Raw genomic sequence first — 22,787 nt, forward strand, 5'->3', positions numbered from 1 at the left:
TCTTGTCAGTTTTTTTTTTATTCACTGGAAAAGCAGGCATAGTTCTTAGGCTATCGTTTTCATAAACGCAGTATAGCTGGCGTTTTTGTGCACAAGTTCATTGCAGCGGTCTGTGTGGCAGTCCACCGTGTCTTCGGATGCAGGACAGCAAACCGCTGCACTGGCACTGTGTCCGTTGTATTTACAGGGATCGTCTGAAAAGAGAACGGTGCTTTGTAATTTAGACACAAGACAGATGAACGCATTTCCTTTCTTCTGCTTACTGTGATGAATACACAGAGATAAGAGATAAAGAATTCAGTATATGACGGATCTATCCCGTAACTGCATCAGGTATTAAGGGGACATTCTTGTAGCCGTGACATTGGAGATCCAGTTACCGTAGTGCTGTGTTTTGCAGGAATCCATCCCAGCGAGCAGGTGCTTCTGATTTATAATTGTTTTATTTATATAGCAGCTTATCTAGAATGTAAATCTAAGATGTCTAAATTAATTTTCATAAAACTTGGTGGAGAAATCCCAGATGTCAATTTCTGTATAAGTTGAACTTTGAAAGCAGATTCCTCCACTGTGTTATGAGCATGAATAAGAGAACGGAGGTAGGATTAAACCATGAGACAGATACCAGGGTAGCAAGGGAAAACTAAATGATTTACTATTAGTAATACAGAAATCCCTGTGCACCCCCTTACAAGTTTATTGTTTGTTAAATGAGGTTTTTAAGCTTGTTTACAGTGATTGTTTTGTAATTTGTAGGACATCTGCAAGCAAAGGAATCTAACATCTGTGAGGGCACAGACAAATTCTATGGGACTCTACTTAAGTCTGTTTTCCGAATCGCTTATCCTTAAATCTGAAGGACAGATTTTAGCTGGGCTTGCTTTTTTGTTGCCTAACCTGCATTTCACATTAATTTCAGCTGTCTCTCAGTGTTTTCCTCTTCCATGTTTATGACATGCTTCTTTGTTGTAACATTAAGCGGGGACTTAATTTCGTTCAGAATTTTCGAAGGTCTAGTTTCACAGCTGTTTACCTGGCAGTGTCACAATTGGAAGACTTCTAACTGCAGAACATTCAGCCTTGGCTTCCCAGCTGTCAGTTTTGACTGTTTAAAGTATGTACTGGATTGTTCAAGAAAGAAAAAATATTCAAGTTTTGGAGGTGTCGGCTTGTCAAAATTTAGGTGACTATGGCTTAAGTTCGTAGCTGCCTAGTTGGCTATCAAATGTAGTTGTCATGCAAGATAGTAGCAAGATAGTACCCTACAATGGTTTTAAGACACAGGGAAAGAAACTGGAACGAGGAAGACAAAATATTGTATTGCCAGACAGAATAATATATGTCACACTTGTGACCATTTCCATAAGACCACCTACGGTAAATCTAAATGTGGCTGTCTGCAGAGTTTCATTTTCCATTTTTATGAGTCATAGTTGAGTGTCACCAAAAGCAGCAGTCAGCACCAAGGCTGATCAACTGTAGGCCTCTGTTGAAACCACCTGCAGTATGCATCTTAAATTTAAGTAACAAGTTTACATGTTGCTTCTTTTTTGTTGCCCTTACAGAACTTTTAGTTGAGCATTTGCCAATAATAACGAAAAAGACGGGTAAAGGAACTGAAAAAAAGCAGTGTTTTCCTTGGTTTTAGTTTTGCTTTGAAATGAAAGACAAAAAGACCTTGTGGTCAAACTGAAATGGCTGCAGCAGCTACTGTGGATAAGAAGTAGTGGGCAGAAGTTCTCCTGCAGTGCCACAGTAAGGTGTCATTTTTAACGCTTACATTATTGTTTAACACAAATATATTTTTTTGGTTTGTTTTTACTGTCAGTCAAGCCTCACATCTTGAAAGTTTAGTCGCTATCCTTTGATTACAATCAGCAAGTTATAATGATTTTAGTGGGCTAGTGAACTAGCTAATTTTTTTAAATGCAAGAGCAGTTTTCCCATAGTCTTTTATTATTTAACATTTCTCTCAGTATGAATTATCTGGCAAACTACCAATTTAACTAGTTGCTAGTAATTTACAGATATTTACAACTGTCAAACAAAAAGATGTAGCTGTTACTGCAGAGCACAAACTGAGGTCGGAATTTCATGACCTTGGCAGTTTCTGTCTTGTTGAAATGTATAAAGTGGAATATGTGATCATCAGTATGTAACTAAGAAAACTCACGTTTTGCGGGTTGCAACACAGGCATTAGCTACAAAAAAGTGAAAAGGAAATCCACAGAAACAGATGAAACTGACAAGTGTAACATGCAGGATGTTGAGAAAATACGTAACTTTCTTTTATAATTACATTACAGTCGCTTAGCATCCAGAGCAGTGGCTTAACATATTTTACAGTTTTCATGTCTTATCTATTTATACAGGCGGATATTAGCAGAGAGTCTTTGGATTATGTACCTTACCCAAGAGCACGTGTCCCGCTGGGGAATTGAACCAGCAACCTTTTGGTTACAAGCTCTGCTCGTATCTGCTACACCACACTGTTGCCCCTTTTCACCTATGATTGATCCAATTATGAAATGTATGATTTCCATTCTTTTTCATGCACTAAGGTAATTGCTATGTTTCACGCTGAAACGGGACTCCAGCTGTAGTTTTTAGTTTTGTTTTGTGTTTGCAGCAGACCCTGACTGGGTTCAAAGGTTTTTAACTGTCTGATTCATCTGACTGATGTGGCACTTTGACATAATTTTATCTTTGCATCATTTTTACATCTGATGTGGTGTTTTTGTTGCATTCATCAACACAGGCAAATATGTAACTCTAACTTCCTGCTCAGATACAGCTTTAAAAAATTTTCTCTCCAGTTATGTTTTGCAGTATATGTTATGGTGACCACTGGGACTAACTCAAACTCTGTTGAAAATGCTGGGCAACCCATAGACTGTGTCCCGTGAGGGCAGAAAATTTTTCAAGGGTGACATTAAAACACAATTTTGAGCATTCCGGAAGACAAAAACCTTCAGGATACAGTTTTGGGTCCAACCAGCTGCCCTTTTCCAAAGTTTCTAATTCTTGGTTAATGAGTGGGTCAAAGTTTTGGTTAGGTATTTCTGAGACTTGATCAGACTGCCCACAAATAAACTTTGTGGTTAACGTTTAAACCAAATTCTGTTTTTTTACTATGAGATAAAACGCTTATAAAACTGCATTCTATGCAATTTCATAAGCAGTGGCCACAAACATAAGGAGTGTAAGGTTCATTTTTCTTATTTCATATACATCTGGATAAAGTCTTTTAGGTACTGAACTGTCTTTTTGGTTTGGATTACATCCCAACCAACTGTAATACAAAGAAACAATGCAGCAGTTGATGCTGTGCTCACATGTCTTACACAGTAGCTGGGTTACTAAAGTACAACTTGTAACTGAATGTTTGAAGTGTGCAGGTAAATTCATGTGCTTGGGAGCCCCAACATAGTTGTTCTTTTATCTGTGAGATATTGTAAAAATTGATTACTGGCCTATTTGTGGACTAATATACAAGCTAAATCATATTCTCTGCCTTGACAAAAGTTTGCTGCTCCAGAATGTAACTAGTTTGCTAGTGAGCATTGTTTTTTTAACTTGTTAGTGGGCCTGTAAAGCGTCATCCAGTTAGGTAGTTAGTCATTATGGATTATGAATAAACTCTTCTAGTTTTATTTATGTAGTTATTTAATGTCATTTCAGATACCTAGCCAAAGATGTGATTGGAAGTTGACCAACTAACCGTATTGTTCAGTGCAGATGCATTGATTGCACCTATTGTCTGTGACAATATCAGAGGCTAGATAAGACATAACAGTGACAGGACTGGAATCCGTGAACTTTGCATCAGTGCATCACCGTATAATTATGTTTACTTATTACGTTGATCAGTGAGGGTGAAAAATTACTATCACGTTTTCGTGTTGTGTCCCGGCTCTACAAGCAGTTGATTGAAATTATAGCAACATTTTAAATATGTCTAATAGATTTTGGTTGTTATATAAGGGTGATTGTTATATCAGTGATTCTCATGACGTACGACCTAGCTGTCAGTGGACAAGATTTCTAAAACATAAATAACAACTTAAGTAACTACGTCACGTGTAGGCAGGCCTGCGTGGTGTGTCCTTGGGCAACATCCCCTAGTCAAAAAAGAGCAGAAACTGCTAGTTCCAAAACAAAGAGCAAAGTTCACACGAACACAGATAGGACAGACCTGTTGAGACGGGTTCAGTCACCTGCGGACCAGTCTGCTGGTAGTGCTCCTGCGAGGCCCCGTTACGCCTTCTTAGACCAGCAGCGTACAGCGGAGGAAGCATTCAATGTTAGACAGAGAGGAGAGACGCCTGGTGAAGATGCTACGCAGCGGTCTGAAGCTCATGGGTAATAGGTTTATTTTTATGTCTGCTCACACACACATAAACACACAGTGGGTTATGCATTAATATTTCCATACGACGACTACTTAGATCGGTCAATGGAATTATGTTGTATTCGTTGAATTGTTTTCGAGAACAGAGAACGGTTCCAATGTGATGCAGTCTTTGTTCATAAATATAAAGATGAAAAAAGGCAGAACTTGAATAATTCCTAAAATAATCCTAAAATGTCAGCTTTAGCTTGGGCAGCTGTAATCGGAAATGCTTTTTGTTGTTGTTAGTGTTTTTACATCAGAATGTATCACGTTTTAAAATGCAGAAATATTGGTACTTCTCTGGGAAATAATATTTTTAAATTCACAAGCCAAAGAGGAACAACGTGGAGAACTAAGAGTGAACTTGCAGTAACTCTCAGGGCCAGCACCATGAGCGGTGTATGCTTTGGCGACATAGGCTTTGAAGCGTGACGGAAACATACATGATTTTTATCACAAACGGTGTGAACTAAGGCGCTTTTGTTTTTCCGATGAAATGTTTGCGCGGATCTTTAGTTATTCCCTTTCTAATAAATGCAAAATCAATATCACTGCAAACATCTAATTTTCTGAATAAACATGGTATTCATAGGGAGCGAGCATAATTGCGACTGCAAAAGTAGCGTTGTTTACCGTTGTTTATACCTTTGTACCTGCTTAGCAGACGCTGCAAAAAAATTATATAGTTTCCCATGCTCAAATTTGCCGTGTACACCACTGGATATTTACAGAATTCAACTTGAGTCACTTGCTCAAGGATAGAACAGCAATGCCTTACCTGTTATTCAACAGCTCCTTAACCTCCGCACCACACTGTCAACTGTATTGAGGCACTGTATCATAAACTCCTATTAAACATGTATAGCCGTACATTTAAGTGGAGGTCTGAAGCAAATATAAATAGCGGACGTCAAACGTCATGGCCAACGGAGCATGGTATTTAAGTACAGGTACTTTTTTTCATTCGAAAGCAACCGCCGTTTTTCCTCAGAAACACTGATCTGTGGTCCTTACTCAGCGAGTCACGCAAAGAGCTTGCTCAGGTACTCACCGGCTTAACGATGATTAGTGATCAGTGTTGCCGGGAGGCGAAGGGAACCATTAGGAATGCAGCGCTAATGTCTTGCCCAAATTCTATTAAGTCTTGAGATTTATTTATTTATTTATTTGATACAACCACAACAAGGTCATGTATACATGTTGGTACATAGTTTCCGACTAAATATGGACAATGTGGTCATGCTGTGATAAGTAGCCTTTGAACACACTTAAGGTCTCAAATGTGGATGCTGAGATAACTTTTACCCGGCTGATGTTACATGCTTGACAAATGTTAGAGTTGAGAGAGGTGCATGAATGGACAATATCACATAATGGGGTACTGATTAGTAAAAACAAATGGTCAGTGCCTGACCTTTTCTGGTGGAGATTGTCTTCAGTAAAGTGCTGCTGTCACTGTCATGTTACCCAGATGTTGGCAATAATATGCAAAATGTTTGCCATACCGTTGGTGGTATGTTTATTTTGTAAAATGACAAGTGTCTAGGGAAACTCGAATAATCCATAAAGTGTAGTTTCATGGCAAGTTAAGACTTTTTATGACTTAATATATTTTTATATAATTCTGCCCGTACAAAATTTGGCATTTAATGTTTTTGTAGAGAGCACGGAAATGACAGATTGTATCATAACCTCAATTAGCCTGTTGTAATGATTTTCAGACTCGGTCTGGAAATGAGTTTTATTTTAAATGCGCAAACATAACCTAACTAGAGTTTGAAATGGAATGGGCGGAGAGAGAGCTTAGTCATTAATTTAATTCGGAAAAATAATCTTTCTGGTTCCCCTGGATAGGCAGGTGCAGATCCTCGGAAATTATTGCCCTTGTTTATTGCACAATGGACAGTCGCTTGTTTTTTTTTTTAATTGGGTAGTTTTCTCATTAAAAGTCCTCAGACTTTAGATCTGAGGAAATTGCAGTCAGTCTGTGGGTTTCATGTCGTAAAAACAAATCTTTTCAGTTGTTCAGTTCTACTGGTCAACAAGTCTTTCTCTGAATGCTCATTGGTTAAGATTTCACAATAGAGTTAAACACAAAAACAAAACTGTTGGCTGTCAGCTTCTTTCCAGACATCCCTTGTGCCAGTGCTGGGACACTACAGGGTGGTCTGTATGTACATCAAGAACAGAAGTAACTAATAGGAGACTTCCTTGGTCTGCAGTATTCTCTGCTTTGGGTATGGTGGAGCTTGAAAACTAACTAAAATGATGCAGTAGCTGTGTGATCCAGTGTGCACCAACCTTATTCTCCAATATTGACCTCGTTGGCTAACCTCATTGTTCTCACCCGCACCAATATTTCCGTTATAAGTTTTTGAACATAGTATCAGTAAATTAGAAAACATATATAATTTTACATCAGAATTAAAATTTTCTATTCTTTTGTTCATTTGTTTGTGCTTACTGGAAAATTGAGGCACTTTTTGGGCATAATGTGGAAATTTGGGCTGAATGGACATTTACATGTTATTGCAGTTGAAATGATCAATTCTTACCCTGGAATGAAACCAAGTAATGAACAGGATAGACAGAGGGAGCCCAGTATGCTTAGCCCATAAACCAGTGGGGTTGGAGGACTTGGAAAGAAGAATATTTAGGCCTTGGCCACCTGTACTGTTGCTACCAGAGAATTTTGATGACTGTTTAATCAGAGAGGGACCGAAGAACAGTGATCCCACTGGTGAAGAACCCATAATTGTCTCTTGTAGAGCGTTCCTCCTTAGACAAGACTTGGACACTGTGAAAGTTGGTGTCATACAAGTCAGTTTGGGTCACCAATCGTAAACAGAAGTTTTATCAGGTCAGAGAGTGTTTGCTAAATCAGTATGAAGGAATAAAGATTTAAGCTAATATGTATAAAGTAATTTTTAATAAGTACTAAAATGAACAAGATATTGCTGCTGTGACATACAGTTGATCCCATAAAGCAAAGCTGTGAACATCCTTCGATGGGCGTTTTGTAACATCGATTGACGATCTGGACTTGTTAAAGGGTACGTTAGTACAGTTTTTCCACATGGCTGGACATTTTTAATGTTGTGTGTTCTTACCCAGAAGAGGGACAAATCTGCTTGCCGTTTAAATCGTATTACGCCGAGGTCATGGGCCGAGGCCACAGAGTCCAGGAAGGCATTTTCCCCCAGATTTTCTGTCTGATTCCGATGTTTCGCCGGTGGTCTTACGGACTCACACGGAGGATTACGCTCAGTGTATCGCGGGGCTTCGGCTCGCTGGATAAGTGCTCTTGAAAGTGATCAGGCTGCTCTTTTCCGCCGCTGTTTGCTCTGGTTTTGTGTGTGTGTGCGTGTGTGTGCATGTGTGTGTATTTGTACATGCGTGTGATTGGCTGTGTGCGTGTGTGTGTGTGTGTGTGTGTGTGTGTGTGTGTGTGTGTGTGTGTGCGTGTGCGCGTGTGATCGGCGGCGTGTGTGTGTGTGTGTACATGCACCAGTGCAGAAGTGCGGTGAGACGAACCTCATGCTTAAGGAGAGCAGCTGTCCCTTTAAATCGCACCAGCTGTCCCTTCCCGGGAGAATGCCTATTGTCACCAGCTAATTGGAATGGGAGACATGGTGTGCCCACAACACTGTTTTTCAATTCGGTCCGATGAAATTAAATAAAAAAGCAAGGAGGGTGGTGAGGGGGGGCGCCGGTGAAGAGCCTCGGGGCACAGATTCTCCCTTTTTTTTGCCAAGATGGCTGATGTGATCTTGGCAAATGTGTTTGTCCAAGTCCGGTGTAGACTTTTCTTGAAACCGCAGTTTGTCAGATGCGGTGGTTCCAGGCACCGTCCTGATAATTTCAAACAGTGGGAAAGCAGCGGACATCAGATAAAGCCCGCCTACAGGACAGCGGTAACTGTACATAAACAGTGCAAACTAAGCCAAGGTGCCTGTCGCTGTTGCCTTGAGAGGCCAAAGACAGCAACTGGTTATAATAAAAGCCAATCTTGTGGTAGTGAAAGAGAACTCAAGCATTCTGTGAAAGCACCGGCCCGTTCTTCAGGGATGTTTTATTTTTTTACTCTTTGAGTCCTACTCAGATTACTGCCAGTCAATAGAGTGACATAGATTATTATATCTATATATATCAAGTGTCACCAGTGGAAATGTAAAGGTAGGAAATATGAGGAAAATGGTTATTTAAAGCCTCCCTGTTGATAGAGCCCACTTTGCTTAGTGTCAGCAGACCCTTTCACAGTGCAGAGTGCACCTATATGCCGCTGTCTGTCTGTCACAGAATCTGTACTGAATTTATTCACTGCAAAGTCTGCTGAAATGTCAATTGGAGAACAAGTGGTATGGCTTCTCTTTTTGGTGTGTGTGGTGGGGGCGGTGCATGTTTTTGGATTTGTGTGTTGTCTCTTACTTCAGAGAAGTACCTCACCTCCGCGCTTTGGGCCGCGCCGTGGCAGCTAAATCGGTCCTGACAGACGCGCGCTTCCACCTCCCCCATATTTTTCCCTCGTCCTCATTTCCGTTTCGGAAGTTCAGGGTTCGAAATGCGGTGGGAGACGGCGATGGCGATGATGATGCAGGTTTCGCAGAGAGGCCCTCAGCAGCAGCTCACCCCCCCCAGGAATCCCCACAGTGTGACCAGGCTGTCCATCTGTTCGGGAGAAGAGAGCTGCTTATCCCCAACCCCCCTCCCCGCTCCGTCTTAGCCTTCAGAAATAGATTGGCAAGGACGCGTCTTAGCAGGTGGTTTGCCCAGGGCGGAGGCTGCGTGCAGATGACCAGCACCTCTGTGGCTTACTCCCACGCAAGCTCTCCCTTCCTCATTCCTTTATAAGTGTTGTTGTTTTTCTTCTAAATTTAAACCTGTGAAGTGTGGCGGAAAAACTAACGTCTGTGCAGGGGGTTAAGAGTGTGGGCAGGGTGAAGTGTAATTGGGGCCCACGTCGAGGTCAGACACCCGTGGGCTGTTGCAGAGATGGCTGGCTGGCAGGCAGAGCCCTGGGTGGCACTGGCCTCTGCTGGCTAGCACTGGTGGCTAACACAGGCAGCTAGCACTGACAGCTAACACAGGTACCTGGTAACGCAGGTGGAGAACGCGGGCGGCTAACACAGGCGGCTACCGCAAGGGGCTAGCGCTGGCAGCTAGCACTGGTGTTTCTTACCCATCCCCCTTGGGGAGAGGCTGAGGAAGGCCCGGGCATGTTCCAGTCCTGATAAGACCTACTTTGGCTCACGGCTCTCCCACACTGCGCCGACTTGCTCTCCACCCCGTGGCCTAGTTTTTGGCCGTGTCCAGGGTGCACTGTCTGGGCTCAGGGGTACAGCCGTCCCCTCCGAGGTGGTCAGACTGGAGCAGGACCCCTGTTTGCCGTCTGTGTGACCGCACTGCAGCAATGTAGACTACCAGGTTTAGTTGTACTGTTGCCTTCAAAATGATATTTATGGTTGCCGTCATTTTTTGTGAGATATAACGTGTCTCTGTTCTAAATCCCATCGGGGATAATCCCTTTATCAATCACACTTCATAAATCTGTCAGCGGTATTTCATATTTTTTTTCAACCTTTTAAAGAACTTCTGCCAAACCAGTTGGTTTAGGCATTGGAATTTTGTGGGGAGTGAGCAGTTGTGTGTGTGTGTGTGTGTGTGTGTGTGTGTGCGCGCATGTGTAAATGGAGTTTTGTGTCTATCTTTCCTAGTGTAAATGGAGAGAATTGTGTGTCTGACTCTGTGCCAGTGTAAGTGTCAAAGTGTCTCTGTCGATCTTTGTTTCAGTGGAAATGTCCGTGCGTGCCTGTGGGCATGTGTGAGTGTAAATGTGGCTGCGCATGTGCGTGTGTGTGTTTGCCTGTGTAGATTGGAGGTGTGTGTGTACCTGTCATCCTTTGTGAAAATGTAAACGTGTGTGCGTGCGTTTCTGCATGTCCTGACTGCCTTTGTGTAGATGGGGATGTGTGTGTGTGCGTGCGTGTGTGCGTGTGTGTGTGTGTGTGTGTGCGTGTGCATTCATGCATGTTTGTCAGTGTGAGTTAAATGCAGGTGCGTGTGTGCATGTGTTTCTGCATGCCCTGACTGCCTTTGTGTAGATGGGGATGTGTGTGTGTGCGTGCATGTTTTTCCTTGTGAGTGTAAATGTAGGTGTGTGTATGTGTGTGTGTGTTTGTGCGTGTGTGTGTGTGCCTGCCTTTGTGTAAATGGAGGTGTGTGTTTATACTGAGAGCTGCGGTGTCCGTGCTGAGCTCTGTTTAACCTTGACGCTCCGCTCCCCCCCTCTCTCCCTCCCCCCCGCTGGGAAAGTGAGCCGGCCGCCCCACTCTGCCATGGCAACGGGGTCTTCGCTCGCCTCTGTCCATGGGGAGCGCGGTGCTGACCCACAGCGCTGATTCGGGAGCGTGTTAGAGAGAGCCTCTGTGGTGCACCTCACCCCTGCTGGAGGGGGAACCGCTCTGATTTACCCAGAGGACCATCACTCAGGAGCGGATCGGACTGTCTCTCAGGGGTCGTGTGGTCGGCTCAGCCCTCAGAGTTCTGGTGCTCTGTCCTGAACATTTTACCCACACATACCAGTGTTCTTTCCAGAACATCTAGACCCAGAAGGATTTTCTCACATGCATTGTTGCCATCTCTTCCTTGAGGGCTTTATGACTGTTAAATTCCTCCCCAGGTGGCCCAGCCCTGTCCAAACCACCCATTGTTCAGCTTGGTAACATGATGTGAATCATGCTGTTATTAAAAACCCTTTCAGGGGAAGCAGCACTCCTGTGCTTTCAGCTGTACAGGGGGAGTGGGGTTTCAGCCTGTAGACAGTGAGTATTAATATGATTATTAAGTATGTTTAGTTACCGTGCTAATATCTGTGTTTCCAGTATACCTGTACTTGAACCATGCTGCCAGGCCTGTCATTAGAATTCTGATATAATGATTCCAAGCAGGTGGCTTTATTGTAATTTTACTCATCTTTTCAGAGCCATTCATTATTCATTTCTTCATTCATTACACCTGACTGCCTCCGTGGGCACTGTGGTATCGGCGCGCTCGTTATCTCCACAGGAAGATAAGTTGTGCTAACAGTTACCTTAAAGCCTTATCTCTTTTTATTGGGCCACTGGCTGCTATTTTATCGATATTGCCAAGCGCCAGAAGCCCCTGAAGGGACAGTCCCTCCGTCCCTCGCTGTCTTCCGTCTCTTTGAGGGTTTTTTTTCCCGTGTGAATGAGTGATCGCGTTTAACACTCTCGCGGAGCTGTGAGTGTTGATTAGGCCAGAACTCATCTGCTCGTGTGAAATAAGGGGCCGCGTCGGGCGGGATGTTCTGAGCGGTGATTCAGCCGGCCGCTGATTCACCCCCTTCCCGCGAAGGCACAGCCGGGCCGGGGTGGGGGGGGGGGCAGTGAGATTTCTCTCGACTGTGAGCTCAGAGGATGCTCGGGCGGTGTTGGGCTTCTCCCTCGGGCACCTGGAGGAGGGCTTGGGCCACGTCCAGCCCCCCCGATCGATATTTACCTCAGAGCCGCGGGTCCAGAAACGGCAGTGGCTGACCGGTCAGGGTTGGGCGACCGTAGAAACTGTCTGGCTGCTTAATAAAAGCACAGGAAGGAGCAGAGGCAATAGATAAGCTTTGCAGCGAGACCCCTTTGCTCAGGGGAAGCTGTGTGTGCCAGTCTGGTGTCCGTCGCCGTGGAGACAGACTACATCAGCCACGCTGACCAGATCTCTCATTCATGCATTTTTTCTGCTCTTTCTTCTGCGATTCCCTTCATTTTGACCCATGGAAACGCAAACCATGATTTGCAACAGCTCGTACCTTGTTTTCGCTGATGAAGAGGATTTTATCAAACTTCTGCGCAAGTTTGGCAGGGGTGAGTCAGAAACAGATTATTGTGGCCAGTGTGTTCCGTACCGAGGGTTTTGAAGCATTCTGAGCTCACATGCAAACAGGGCTTTTTAACTGCAGGCTAAATAAATATGCGCTGTTTTCCTTTCTCCATCTGTGCGCTCCTAGGTTAGCTTTGCTGTCAGCTGTGGCCAGTTACTTGTTTGCTCTTCTGTAAATGATTGCTTAGCCAGTGAGGTTTTAAATGCTAGACCACCTGCTATATAAACTATATACCATAGTGTAAATCCAGCGAAAGATAAAGGCTTCCAGTTTCTTTAACAAAGCTGGCTAAAAAATCTAAAAGTCCAATTGGTTTATATGGCTCATAATTAATGGAATTGATGGAATATACCCACGTTTTCTCTTTTTAGAGAGAATGAATGCTAGCATCTAGAATAAAATCAGTTAGGACTGTGTTGGTGTTGGTGTGAATGTAGGCAAAAGCGTTTAACTCCCCCATGGTTGGGAAGTTTTCACAGTATTAATATACATAGTATGCCTACACTCTGTCTATACCTAAAATTGCTCACATTATCATTGTATTGGTCAAATACACTGGTTAAGTGCTCATGTCATTAACCTAGACTAGATAGTTTAATCCATGGACAGCCTGTGACGGAGCTGCAAGCCTGACTTTTCCAGCATTATATCCCAGTCACCTGCGTCTCGTCTTTTAAGTAGCTAGCCATACCCAATCTCTACAGAATCTCCACAGAAAAGAAGTGTAAGTTGTAACATCGTGCAGAACAGTGAAAGGGGTACGATGTGTCAATTTTTGGAATATTCAAGGCTGATTTGTATGGCTGGCTGCAAAACCTATGAATCTGCTCGGATTTAGCTCTGTTGTAGGTAATACTACAGTGATAGCTCATTTAAAAACACCTGTATTTGATTTATATCTCTTCAGGTGGCCTAAAACAGGACACCCACACACAAAAAAGGATAATCATTAAAGGTTGGTGACATTTATAGACTGTCTACAGCCTGTAGGCCTGTGAGTGTTTTAAGGTCAAATGTCTCCCAGCCTTGTTAGGTTTGGTTGTTAAAATGTTGCAGCCCGCTTAGGATCATTGCCATATATTGAACCAGAAACAGGCATGAGCAGCAGAATGATTTTTACACAACTGATAAGCAGACCAGGGACATTACATTTTAGTCTATGAATACTAAAAAGACTGTAGTTAAAGTAATCACACAGACTGCTTCTAGTGCTGCTTGTGTGTTTTCCCTCTGCTGCTTCAAATGAGTAGGTTCAAAGAGCTATAGCGTTATTAATAATATCTGTTTCCTGTGGCGTGGGAAACGTCTTTATTGCTCTCAGAATACTTCTAACCGAGGCGCTTTCGTTCGCGTGAGCGTTGCACACGAGGCAGAAAAGCCATGCGGCTGTTGCCGAGCCCTCCCTGGGCGCTACGCCGCGGAGAGGAGCGAGTCTGCGTGGGACGGCCGCTGCAGCTCGGTCCGCTCTGCCCCCCCCCCCGCGTTGCGCCGTGTGAGGATGCCCCCCCCCCGCGCCTGCCTTTTTGCATGCTCTCTTCTTGCCCTTGTTTTTTCCAGCATGTCTGCAATTACCTGCTCTATCCATGCCCAGAGCTCTCAGTCACCGCCCACGTGCCACGTGTAATTAAGAGCTCGATGACGGCTTTCTCTCACGACCGCCTGACCCCTGCCCCCCCCCACCCCCTTTTATTTATGTCTTTATTTAATTACTTCCCTCTTAACGAAGCGCCGGCCAGGCGCGTGACATGCACCCTGGAATGGTGAGTTGAAATCGGCGGGTGGGAATCCGATCTCCAATGAATCCAATGAATGTGGGTGCGCGGCAGTCGTCACAGGGGCTGGGATGTGTTAAAATCACAGCAGCGGCGGGCGGCGGCGTAGGGCAGGCGGCAGGTAGGGCGGGCAGCGGCGGGTGGGTCGTGGTGCTGTAGGGCCATGCTTTCGCAGGGGCAGAGCGGGTAATGACACACGCTCATCTCAGAGGAAGAGAAACTGCCTGTCATATGATTCGATGCGCCGTCAGAGTGAAAAATGCTGGCTGCCCTGCTCTGTCCTCGTCGGCAAATCCCTCGTCCGATGTCTGCGGCTCCACATGAAAACTAATGCTGTTAAGCGTTGGTCTCATGTAATCTCAGCAATTAAAAGTATTACGGCAATATTCCACCGTGGGTTTGTGGCGAATGTAGATAATCTGGCGAGGGGTTTCATCTCGCACAGAAACTGCGAACCGTGGCGTGTTCACGTCGAGAGTGGCTTTTGGCACACTTTGCTCTGCCTCAGCGGTGATGCAATGATTCGTACCGCTGGAGCCCCGAGAGGCCGATGGGGTTTCGCGCTTCCTGTTCAGGTCTCTCTGGGCCCAGCAGGGATCATGTGAAACCGGCCTGGATCTGCTTGCTTGTAAACAGTAAAATCGTTTAAAATCAGAGAGTGGTGGCGGATAAACCCTAATTCCCAGCACCCTGCTTATTTGGAAAAATCTGTGGTAATCGCGGCTGCAGATTGCTGCTCCGTGGGGGTGGCCGCTCCGCTGAAAGGTGCGTGGGGGTTGGGTCGAACTGCATGTGTGGCAGGAAGCATGGCGCCCCGAGCCCAGGTGAGGTAACAGTGCGGGCACTGGGCCGGGGCTGTAGCAGCAGGTCCTCCCTGCGTTTTGGAAACTGTGAGTGTGAAACAGGCTAACAGCTCCCTAAAAAGAGGAAACAATTAATGAGAGCCTCCGTGAGTCAGAACATTTTTTAACTGCGGAGTTTCACACTTGCGGGAAGATCGTTTTGCACGTGCCCTCAGTTAACTGGGAGAGAGGCGTCTGGATGGAGGGGTGATCAAAGGCGTACGTGTGTGACCGCTTTACTTCCTCTTCCAAATGTAAGTATCCAAGCGTAGGCAGAGCTGCTGCTGTTTCGGGCAGAGCAGGTAAGGGAGAAGTGAGGCCGATGAAGATTGTCCAATCAGCTTTACTGACAATTGTGATGAGCAGCTATTCTTTGTGAGAATTCAGAACTGAGAAGTTCTCTCTGTAACTGACACTCTGACAGAGCAGCGTGTGTGTGTGTGCATGTGCGCGCGTGTCAGTGAATGTGTGTGTGTGTGTGTGCGTCAGTGAATGTGTAGTGAATGTGTGCGTGTGTGTTTCTGTGTATGTGTGTGGGGAGGGGGGCGGGTGGGGCAGGGTGCCATACCACAGACAAATGTGGCACACCCTTTGGGTGGAGTGAACCCCCCACATCAAAGTGTACACCCCCTGCTGGCGCTGCTGATCGGGGGAAGGGCGGCGGAGTGCTTGGAGAGGTGTGAGGCAGGCTGCACCTGGCAGAAGGGGCGGCACAGATTCTGAGTGCTTCAAGGGGCTGTTGTACTGAAGTGATTGACATTGCGGTCTAAACACAGCACTGACCAAGCAGGTCTGCATCCGGTGCTGTGTTGCTTTGGACCGTGGCACCTCACTGACATACTTTGTGTGTCTGTTACTTTGGGGGGGGGGGGGGGGGGGGAGGACACCCAATAGCACCTCATTCTCAGGTATCCAGCCTCTCCCACTTAATTCAGGTCAGGTGACCATAAAATCCTCAATACAAGACCCTGACAATAGTCTTTTTAGGGAGCAAAATTGAATAGGAACAATGATCCTATAAATTTATATCACTTCTCATTGTGAATGTGTTGAGTTGGTAACGATCAGTGCTGGGATTGGCTGTTTGCCTTTGTGAATGTGTTGAATCGGTAAAAATCTGTGCTGGGATTGGCTGTTTGCCTTTGTGGATGTGTTGCATTGGTAAAGCTCAGTGCTGGGATTGGCTGTTTGCCTTTGTGGATGTGTTGCATTGGTAAAGCTCAGTGCTTATTGGCTGTTTGCCTTATCCTTTTTTTGTTTGTTTTTTTTTTGTGTGTCTTCCAGTCACCCCTGAGCTGTCTTCAGAGACATACCTCCTTCCCTCCATCCCCCCAGCCTGCCCCCGGCCCCGCCCGGCCCCCCAGCAGCGGCCCAGGAAGCGCGGCGAGGCGGGCCGGCCCGCGCAGCGCGGCGGGATGGAGGTGGGCATGCGCGTGGTGCGCGGCGTCGACTGGAAGTGGGGCAACCAGGATGACGGCGAGGGCCACGTGGGCACGGTGGTGGAGATCGGGCGGCAGGGCAGCACCACCACGCCCGACAAGACCGTGGTCGTGCAGTGGGACAGCGGCACCCGCACTAACTACCGCACCGGCTACCAGGGCGCCTTCGACCTGCTGCTGTACGACAACGCCCAGATCGGTGAGCGCTCACCCCACCCCCTGCCCGACCCCCTACCTGACCGCCTCCCCGACCCCCCCCCTGCCTGATCTCCTGCCTGACCCCCTCCCCATTTGGTCATCTGGCCTTCCACAGGAAAGAGCATTACTGAGAGAACAACTTAAGGGCTCTATTTAATGAAACCGCATTGTGTTTTTTGTCCCCATGATCAATCAATTATGAGCAATTGTAATGTTTTTGCATTTCTTACACAATATAACTCAGACACACATCCAGTGTGTTTTATCTGCTGTAGCGCTTAGTGAAGACTGAATTCCACACGGGGTTGTCAGCGGATCTCATTGATTTAACAATTTTAAAAAAAGAAAGAACAAGAGAAAAAAAACAAAGGTATGTTAATCCGTGGAGACGGCGAGCCGCCTTAAAGTTACTCCTCAGATTAGATGTGGATTAGCGGCGTTTAACGGTTTAACAAACGGAGGAGAAACTGGCTCTCTGCATCGACATTGTGAAGCACTGCCGATTGGAGCTTGGCTCGCTGGAGCATGCTGGGAAGGCAGCATCCGTGCTGGGCGTCTGTCTCAGCTGATTACGATACGGCGTGGTGAGGCTGTAGGAGCAAGGGTCTCATTGCACCTGCAGAGAAGGGGGAGCAAGGCATTCTGGGAGTGGCGGAGGTTGTGCGAGGGTACGGTGTCAGATAGAGATCTTACAAAGCGTCAAGCCGCGAACAAAGCTAAATGGTACAGCAAGAAGCACACAGAATGATCTCAAATGGATTAAAGCCTTAATCAGTACATATAATGCAGTGTGCCTTGTTTGCATTTTTACAGAACCCAGCCAGTTGTGTTTTCGTGTATGGGGTATTTTACCTGGTTCAGTGGCTGTCTGTGGCCATCATGGAGTTCTTGTAGAGTTCTTTTTTTCCACCTGATTGTGATCCTGTTTGATTTCTCATAAAAATGAACTGTTGTAATGAAATCCCATGAATCAGGAGACAGCCAGACTGTCTCAGCCTGTGCTTTTGAACTTAATGGATCTAAATTACAAAGGCAGTGTAAGTTTACTGCAGTATGGCAGTTGTTGTCTTTGTGTGAATAATCCATGAATGGTATGTCTGCTGAATGAACTGAGTGCATTAAAAGGCACAGGAACTGATAATGCATTATCATTATAGGCACACCCCACAGGAAAATTCCTACTTTGTGACATTTTCATTATTTCATCATTCATTATTTATTAATATTTTCCTTGTAGCAAGCATGTTGTGTAAATTGCAAAGCAGTTGAAAGCATCCTGGATCAGATCACAGTAGGATGATATCATGATTTGCTATTTGCCAAAACCACAACAGTAACCTTTAAGGAATGTCCTTATGTAATCTGTTAATGTAAAAATAACTTTGAATAGTGATGTATTTATAGTGCTAGCCTACTGCCGAGCCCATGAGGAAACAGCGGTGCTTCAAGGACAAATAAACATGTATTGTGGTCTGTTAAAGGGTACCTCCTCCACGAGTGTGCTCGTGCCTGGCTTTAAACAATGGCCAATATCCTGTGATCTAGAAGGCTCTATATTACAAATAAAAAGGAAATAAACAATGTTTTGAACTCAACAGGGGAGCTGCACGACGCTACCTTTGGTGAATTTGACGCTACCTTCTACAGTGCTAGCAAACATTACCGCTGCCTCTGAAAGGAAAAGAAGAGCGAAACCCCATTAGGATAGCGGGATTCCTTGAACTTGGAAAGCCTGTTATAATTTGATTGCACCTGATGTCTGTTTAGGCACTTTAGCCACAGGGAAGATTTTTACCAGAAGAAGGAACCACCGGAGGTGTAGTTTAAGTTTGCTGTGGGGAGTTAGAGAGCAGGCCTCGTGTTGTGTAACGGTCAGCGGAGCCCGGATCACCTTGCAGCAGGAGGAGCCGAAGTCGCTGCACGGGGTTGCGTGCACGCGAGGGGGGGGTGCACGTGGAGGGGGGCGTGCGTGGAGGGGGGTGCGCACAGGGTCCCGCGCAGCTGCAGCTGCAGCTGCATGCTGACGCTGCAGGTCCTGCCGCCTGGGCCGGGGATCGCAGCGGGTGGCGGAGCACCGCGCTGAAGGTGGCCCGGCCGTCACCGCATGAGAGACGGATCGGGGCTCTCCCTGACGGAGATGACGTTTCTGAATCCCGGCGAGCCCCCCCCAGCGGTCCGGACGGGGAGCGAGAGTGCTGTTTTTTCCTGTGCCGCCGCAGCCGCTTGGCTTGCCATGCCCCCGCATAGCACCCTTCCCTTCCTGCTCATTTTCCCGCCCCTCCCTGGGGGGCCGCTCTGTTTTCCGACAGAATCCAGGAGGCGGCGGGCACTGCACGTACCTCAGTCATATTGGCAGCACTAAATGCCAGATTCATGAACATATTTCATCATTAAGGGAGGCGTTTTTTTTTCACTGAGGTTTAATGGAGCACGCTGGGGGGTAGGGGGTGGGGCTGGGGGTAGGGAGGGAGGAAGGGGAAACTGTGCCCTTCACAGATACACTGCCTCTCAGAGTATCCGCGTCAGTGTGGTGCTCCCAGTATGGCTTTACCTAGCGAGCGCTTGAAGAAATGAAACACTCCCTCTGTATGCCGTTTAAGCACAGCCAGTGTCTGCCATTCTCTCCTTTTCTTCCTCAGGCGAGCATATCACCAGGGTGCTGAATCCCACACAAAGAAATTGTACATTTTTTTGTGCCGTCTCTGCCAACAAAACCTAGTCACACTGTTCTCAGAAGTGGATCAATTTTCTAATCATTTTTAGCTGGATAACTGAGTAGGGTTGCCTTAGCTTGGAATGTAGTCAACATTGCTGTGTGTGCTGTGTGGCCCACCAAAAATGAATTACCGCACATAATAATTGTGATGCCTCTGACTGGGTTATTCGCAGGCTGAGAGTCGGTAAGAAGCTCTCGTTACTGTGAGTAATTGCATGGTTGGAGCAGACGGGCTCCTTACACCACCTCCCTCCCTGCACAATTAGCTTTTTATGTGATGGATTAATAGTAAGATGAAATGAGTGTAAGATTAAGGGGTAGAGGCTCATTCAGCATTAAGTAATTTAACAATAAATAGCTGTGAACGTGTTTGGGGTCACTGTGCACTTGAGATTTTTTTTAATGTGCTTGTTCTCATAGCAACACTTGCACGTTATCCATTTCTTAAAAGAGATTCTCCATTCCTCTCCATTGGTATAAGTGAAATGTTATTAATATAATATAAGTGAAAGGTTATTAATATAAATTGTGACTTGTTTGAGGGCAAATTGCAGTGTTTTGTCCCAGGGATAAGGCGGTGATGATGAGCAGTAATGTCTCGTGCTGAACCTTTACAGGACTGTCATACATCTCTCTCTCTCGCCCCAGGTGTCCGTCACTCCAACATCATCTGTGACAGCTGCAAGAAGCACGGCATCATGGGAATGCGCTGGAAGTGTAAGGTCTGCTTCGACTACGACCTGTGCACCCAGTGCTACATGAACAACAAGCACGACCTAAGCCACGCCTTCGAGCGATATGAGACGGCGCATTCTCAGCCGTGAGTACCCCCCCCCCTCCTCACCACCACCACCCATCCGTCCCGTGGGACGCATGCTCCGCTCCTCTGAACCCCCCCTTACTCTCTCCGAATGCCAGGCATGGAGACTGCAGTTCTCCCCCTTCATCAGTTTGTCAGGGAGAGTGAGAGGCTCCACACAAAGGGCTGCACAGAGCGGAGGGTTTTTTTTTTACATTCAGAGGCTGTCCTTTCCTCCTCCTGTCTGACACCCACTGGAATCCCTCTCCGTGCTACTCTCGCTATCTGTGCTCCGTGCCTCTCTCTGTGCGTGTGTGTGTATGCTTGTGCTCGTGCGTGTGTGTGTGTGTGTGTGTGCGTGTGTGTGTGTGCGCGCGCGTGTTCATGTTCATGTTTGCAAGAGGAGCCACTTTGAAGATGAAAAGACATTTCGAATAGCTGTCAAGATCGCAAGAGCTGAATTCCCTAACGAGGCTTGTTAAGAGGAAACCCATTCGACTGTATATAACAGGCACGGCCTTGTTGTTATTAGCAAAGGAATAAACTACAAAATGAGGGGCTTTTTTTCCGCTACCAGTGCTGTAATAAAGACAGTCATGGGATTAGCTCTAACATTGTGTATTGTTCTGTGGAGACAGTAAGTGGGAAGATTTAACGTGGACATGACAAACTCCTGGGGGAATATTTGTGTTTGCCGTGCTGCTGCAGTCTCCATTTGCACTAGTGTCACCCATTTCAGCCCCGACTCACACATTAACCCAAGGCCCTGTCTCCCGCTTACATAGAGGGACCAGAAGAAAGGGCGTGGCCCCTCAGACAGAGTCCCTTAGCACTGAAACCAGTGAATACTCCCTAGTATGGTGAGAGGTCTGATCCATTGCTGAACCTACACTGTCGACTATATGAAGGTCTATGTGCTGCAGGGTCCCTGCTGTTTATGCACACATCGTGTTGGCCGTCTGCTCTTGATCCAGGGACTACTTCGCAGTCCCGCCTTTTTTGCGATATTAAAGCTACCCGGCGCTGTGTGTCTGTGCCAATGGGGATTTCGGTCCCCGTGGCTCCCGCTGGTGTCTGGTGTGGTCTAGCCTACATTCTCCCCCGTGCACGGAACGTGGAAGACCACCCTGCCCCGCCCCCTCGGCAGATGAGCGGTTACTAACTCCACTTCACGCTGACGCCCCACCCCCTACGCCCCCCGCTCTTCTCAGATCCCTCTCCCATCCCTCTCCCAGAGTCCTGATTGATTTTCTTTTCTGTGGGAAGCTGGAGTTTGGCTCAGGGATGTCCTCTGTTAGGTGCCAGTCGCGGGGGAACACACACTCCCCATCAGACCCCGAGGCAACGACGGCAAGATGGATGCATCCCCCATTTTTAGGCGGCTTTGCGGCGGGGCTAGGTTACCCCCCCCCACCCGCCCTTTATAAATAATTCATATCCCAATTACACACAAACAGGCCGAGCTCACCACAGCAAGAAAAACACAGTCTTCACACTAAAAAGCCCTTCAAGGCCACAAACAATTTCCCAGGAGCATCACTTTGAAACAGTCTTAGTGCAGAGGGCACCATTAAACAGAAAGAAGCCCAAGAAATGACCCTGCCAGTTTTTTTAACTTGGATGAAATTTTACAATAATTAAGTAGAGGGGTGCATACATTTTTTGGTATAACTTGACTGGTCTGTGTCCCTGCTCTGATGCAGATAGGGTTTTTATCTGGCCACTTTGCAGCAGTTAATGATTAACTTTCATGAAACCAGGCTCACTGGCCCAGGTACAGCCTCCACTCAGTTTTCCCACTGTATCGTTTGTCAAAGTGAGAGAGAACTGCTCATGAAGTTCTGGCTGCGTGCGGCTGAGGGGGCAGGGTTAGCAAACTGTAGACCAATGTTGCATCAGTCCACTCCCGAGCGGCGCGTTAGCGGCTAATGTGGACTCCGTGCCGAAAGGACCACACAGGTACTCTGAGCGCGTGCCTCTTCCTGGGGCCTCGGAGACGAAGGCCCGGCTCCCAGCGGAGCTCTCCACAGGGGTCCTCCGCCCGCCGCATCAGGCCACCGCGGCCGTTCCCCTTTGAGCAATCAAGAGAGCACCGGTCCCCGCCCGACCTGACCAGACGTCCTAATTGGGTGATCTCGGCTGAGAGCACTCACCCTGACTGGCTGTTTGATTTTTATGGATCGTCTCCCGCGATGTCATTAGTCCCAGTCTGAGTGGAGGCTGAGTGGAGAGGCTGTCCAGTTCAGCCATTTGTCCCGAAAAACTGTGCTTATGTAAGCGTCCCCCGCAGCTGCAGTACAGATCCTCACTGTAAGTGCAGACAGTGGGCAATCAGATCCCCCTGTTTGCCTTTATTTGACGTCCGTCTGACAGATTATTTACTCCTCTTGACACGGACACGTCCGTGATGTGTCAGTCATCGTTTCAGAACCCGCCTGCTGTGACCAGGTACCGGGACAGGGGGGTGTAAGAGAGAAACAAAGAGCTGGCTGTTTTCGGTTGACCCAGAGGGAATCTTGTTTCCTGCAGTTCGGATCGGGTGGGAAATCGATCCCTATACAATTGACCGACGCGGTGCGCAGGTCTTTCATACACTCTCGCAAACCCGTTCTGAGGCGTTCGGCTTGTCAGACCAAGAGGCGCCACACAGGCCTCTGATTTTGAGAGGTGTATCAACTCCCCTCAGTAGAACGGGCTTTTGAGACGTTACTGTGAACCCAGCAGAACGAATGTGTCC

At 46.7% G+C, this 22,787-nt stretch overlaps 1 protein-coding gene across 1 annotated transcript in view; it reads left to right on the top strand.

Annotated features, from left to right (window-relative positions):
* Positions 1-4,227: 4,227 nt before the first annotated feature.
* The window catches only part of mib2 (mindbomb E3 ubiquitin protein ligase 2), a 56,007-nt gene continuing 37,447 nt past the window's right edge, over positions 4,228-22,787 (top strand). Inside the window, exons 1-3 of the mRNA XM_036533702.1 lie at positions 4,228-4,362; positions 16,183-16,536; positions 19,900-20,071. Of these exons, the coding sequence (XP_036389595.1) occupies positions 4,302-4,362; positions 16,183-16,536; positions 19,900-20,071 (587 nt within the window). The 5' untranslated portion in view covers positions 4,228-4,301. The remainder of the gene's footprint in view (positions 4,363-16,182; positions 16,537-19,899; positions 20,072-22,787) is intronic.

Source organism: Megalops cyprinoides, chromosome 7 (assembly GCF_013368585.1).
Source record: "Megalops cyprinoides isolate fMegCyp1 chromosome 7, fMegCyp1.pri, whole genome shotgun sequence".
Taxonomy (NCBI): Eukaryota; Metazoa; Chordata; class Actinopteri; order Elopiformes; family Megalopidae; genus Megalops; species Megalops cyprinoides.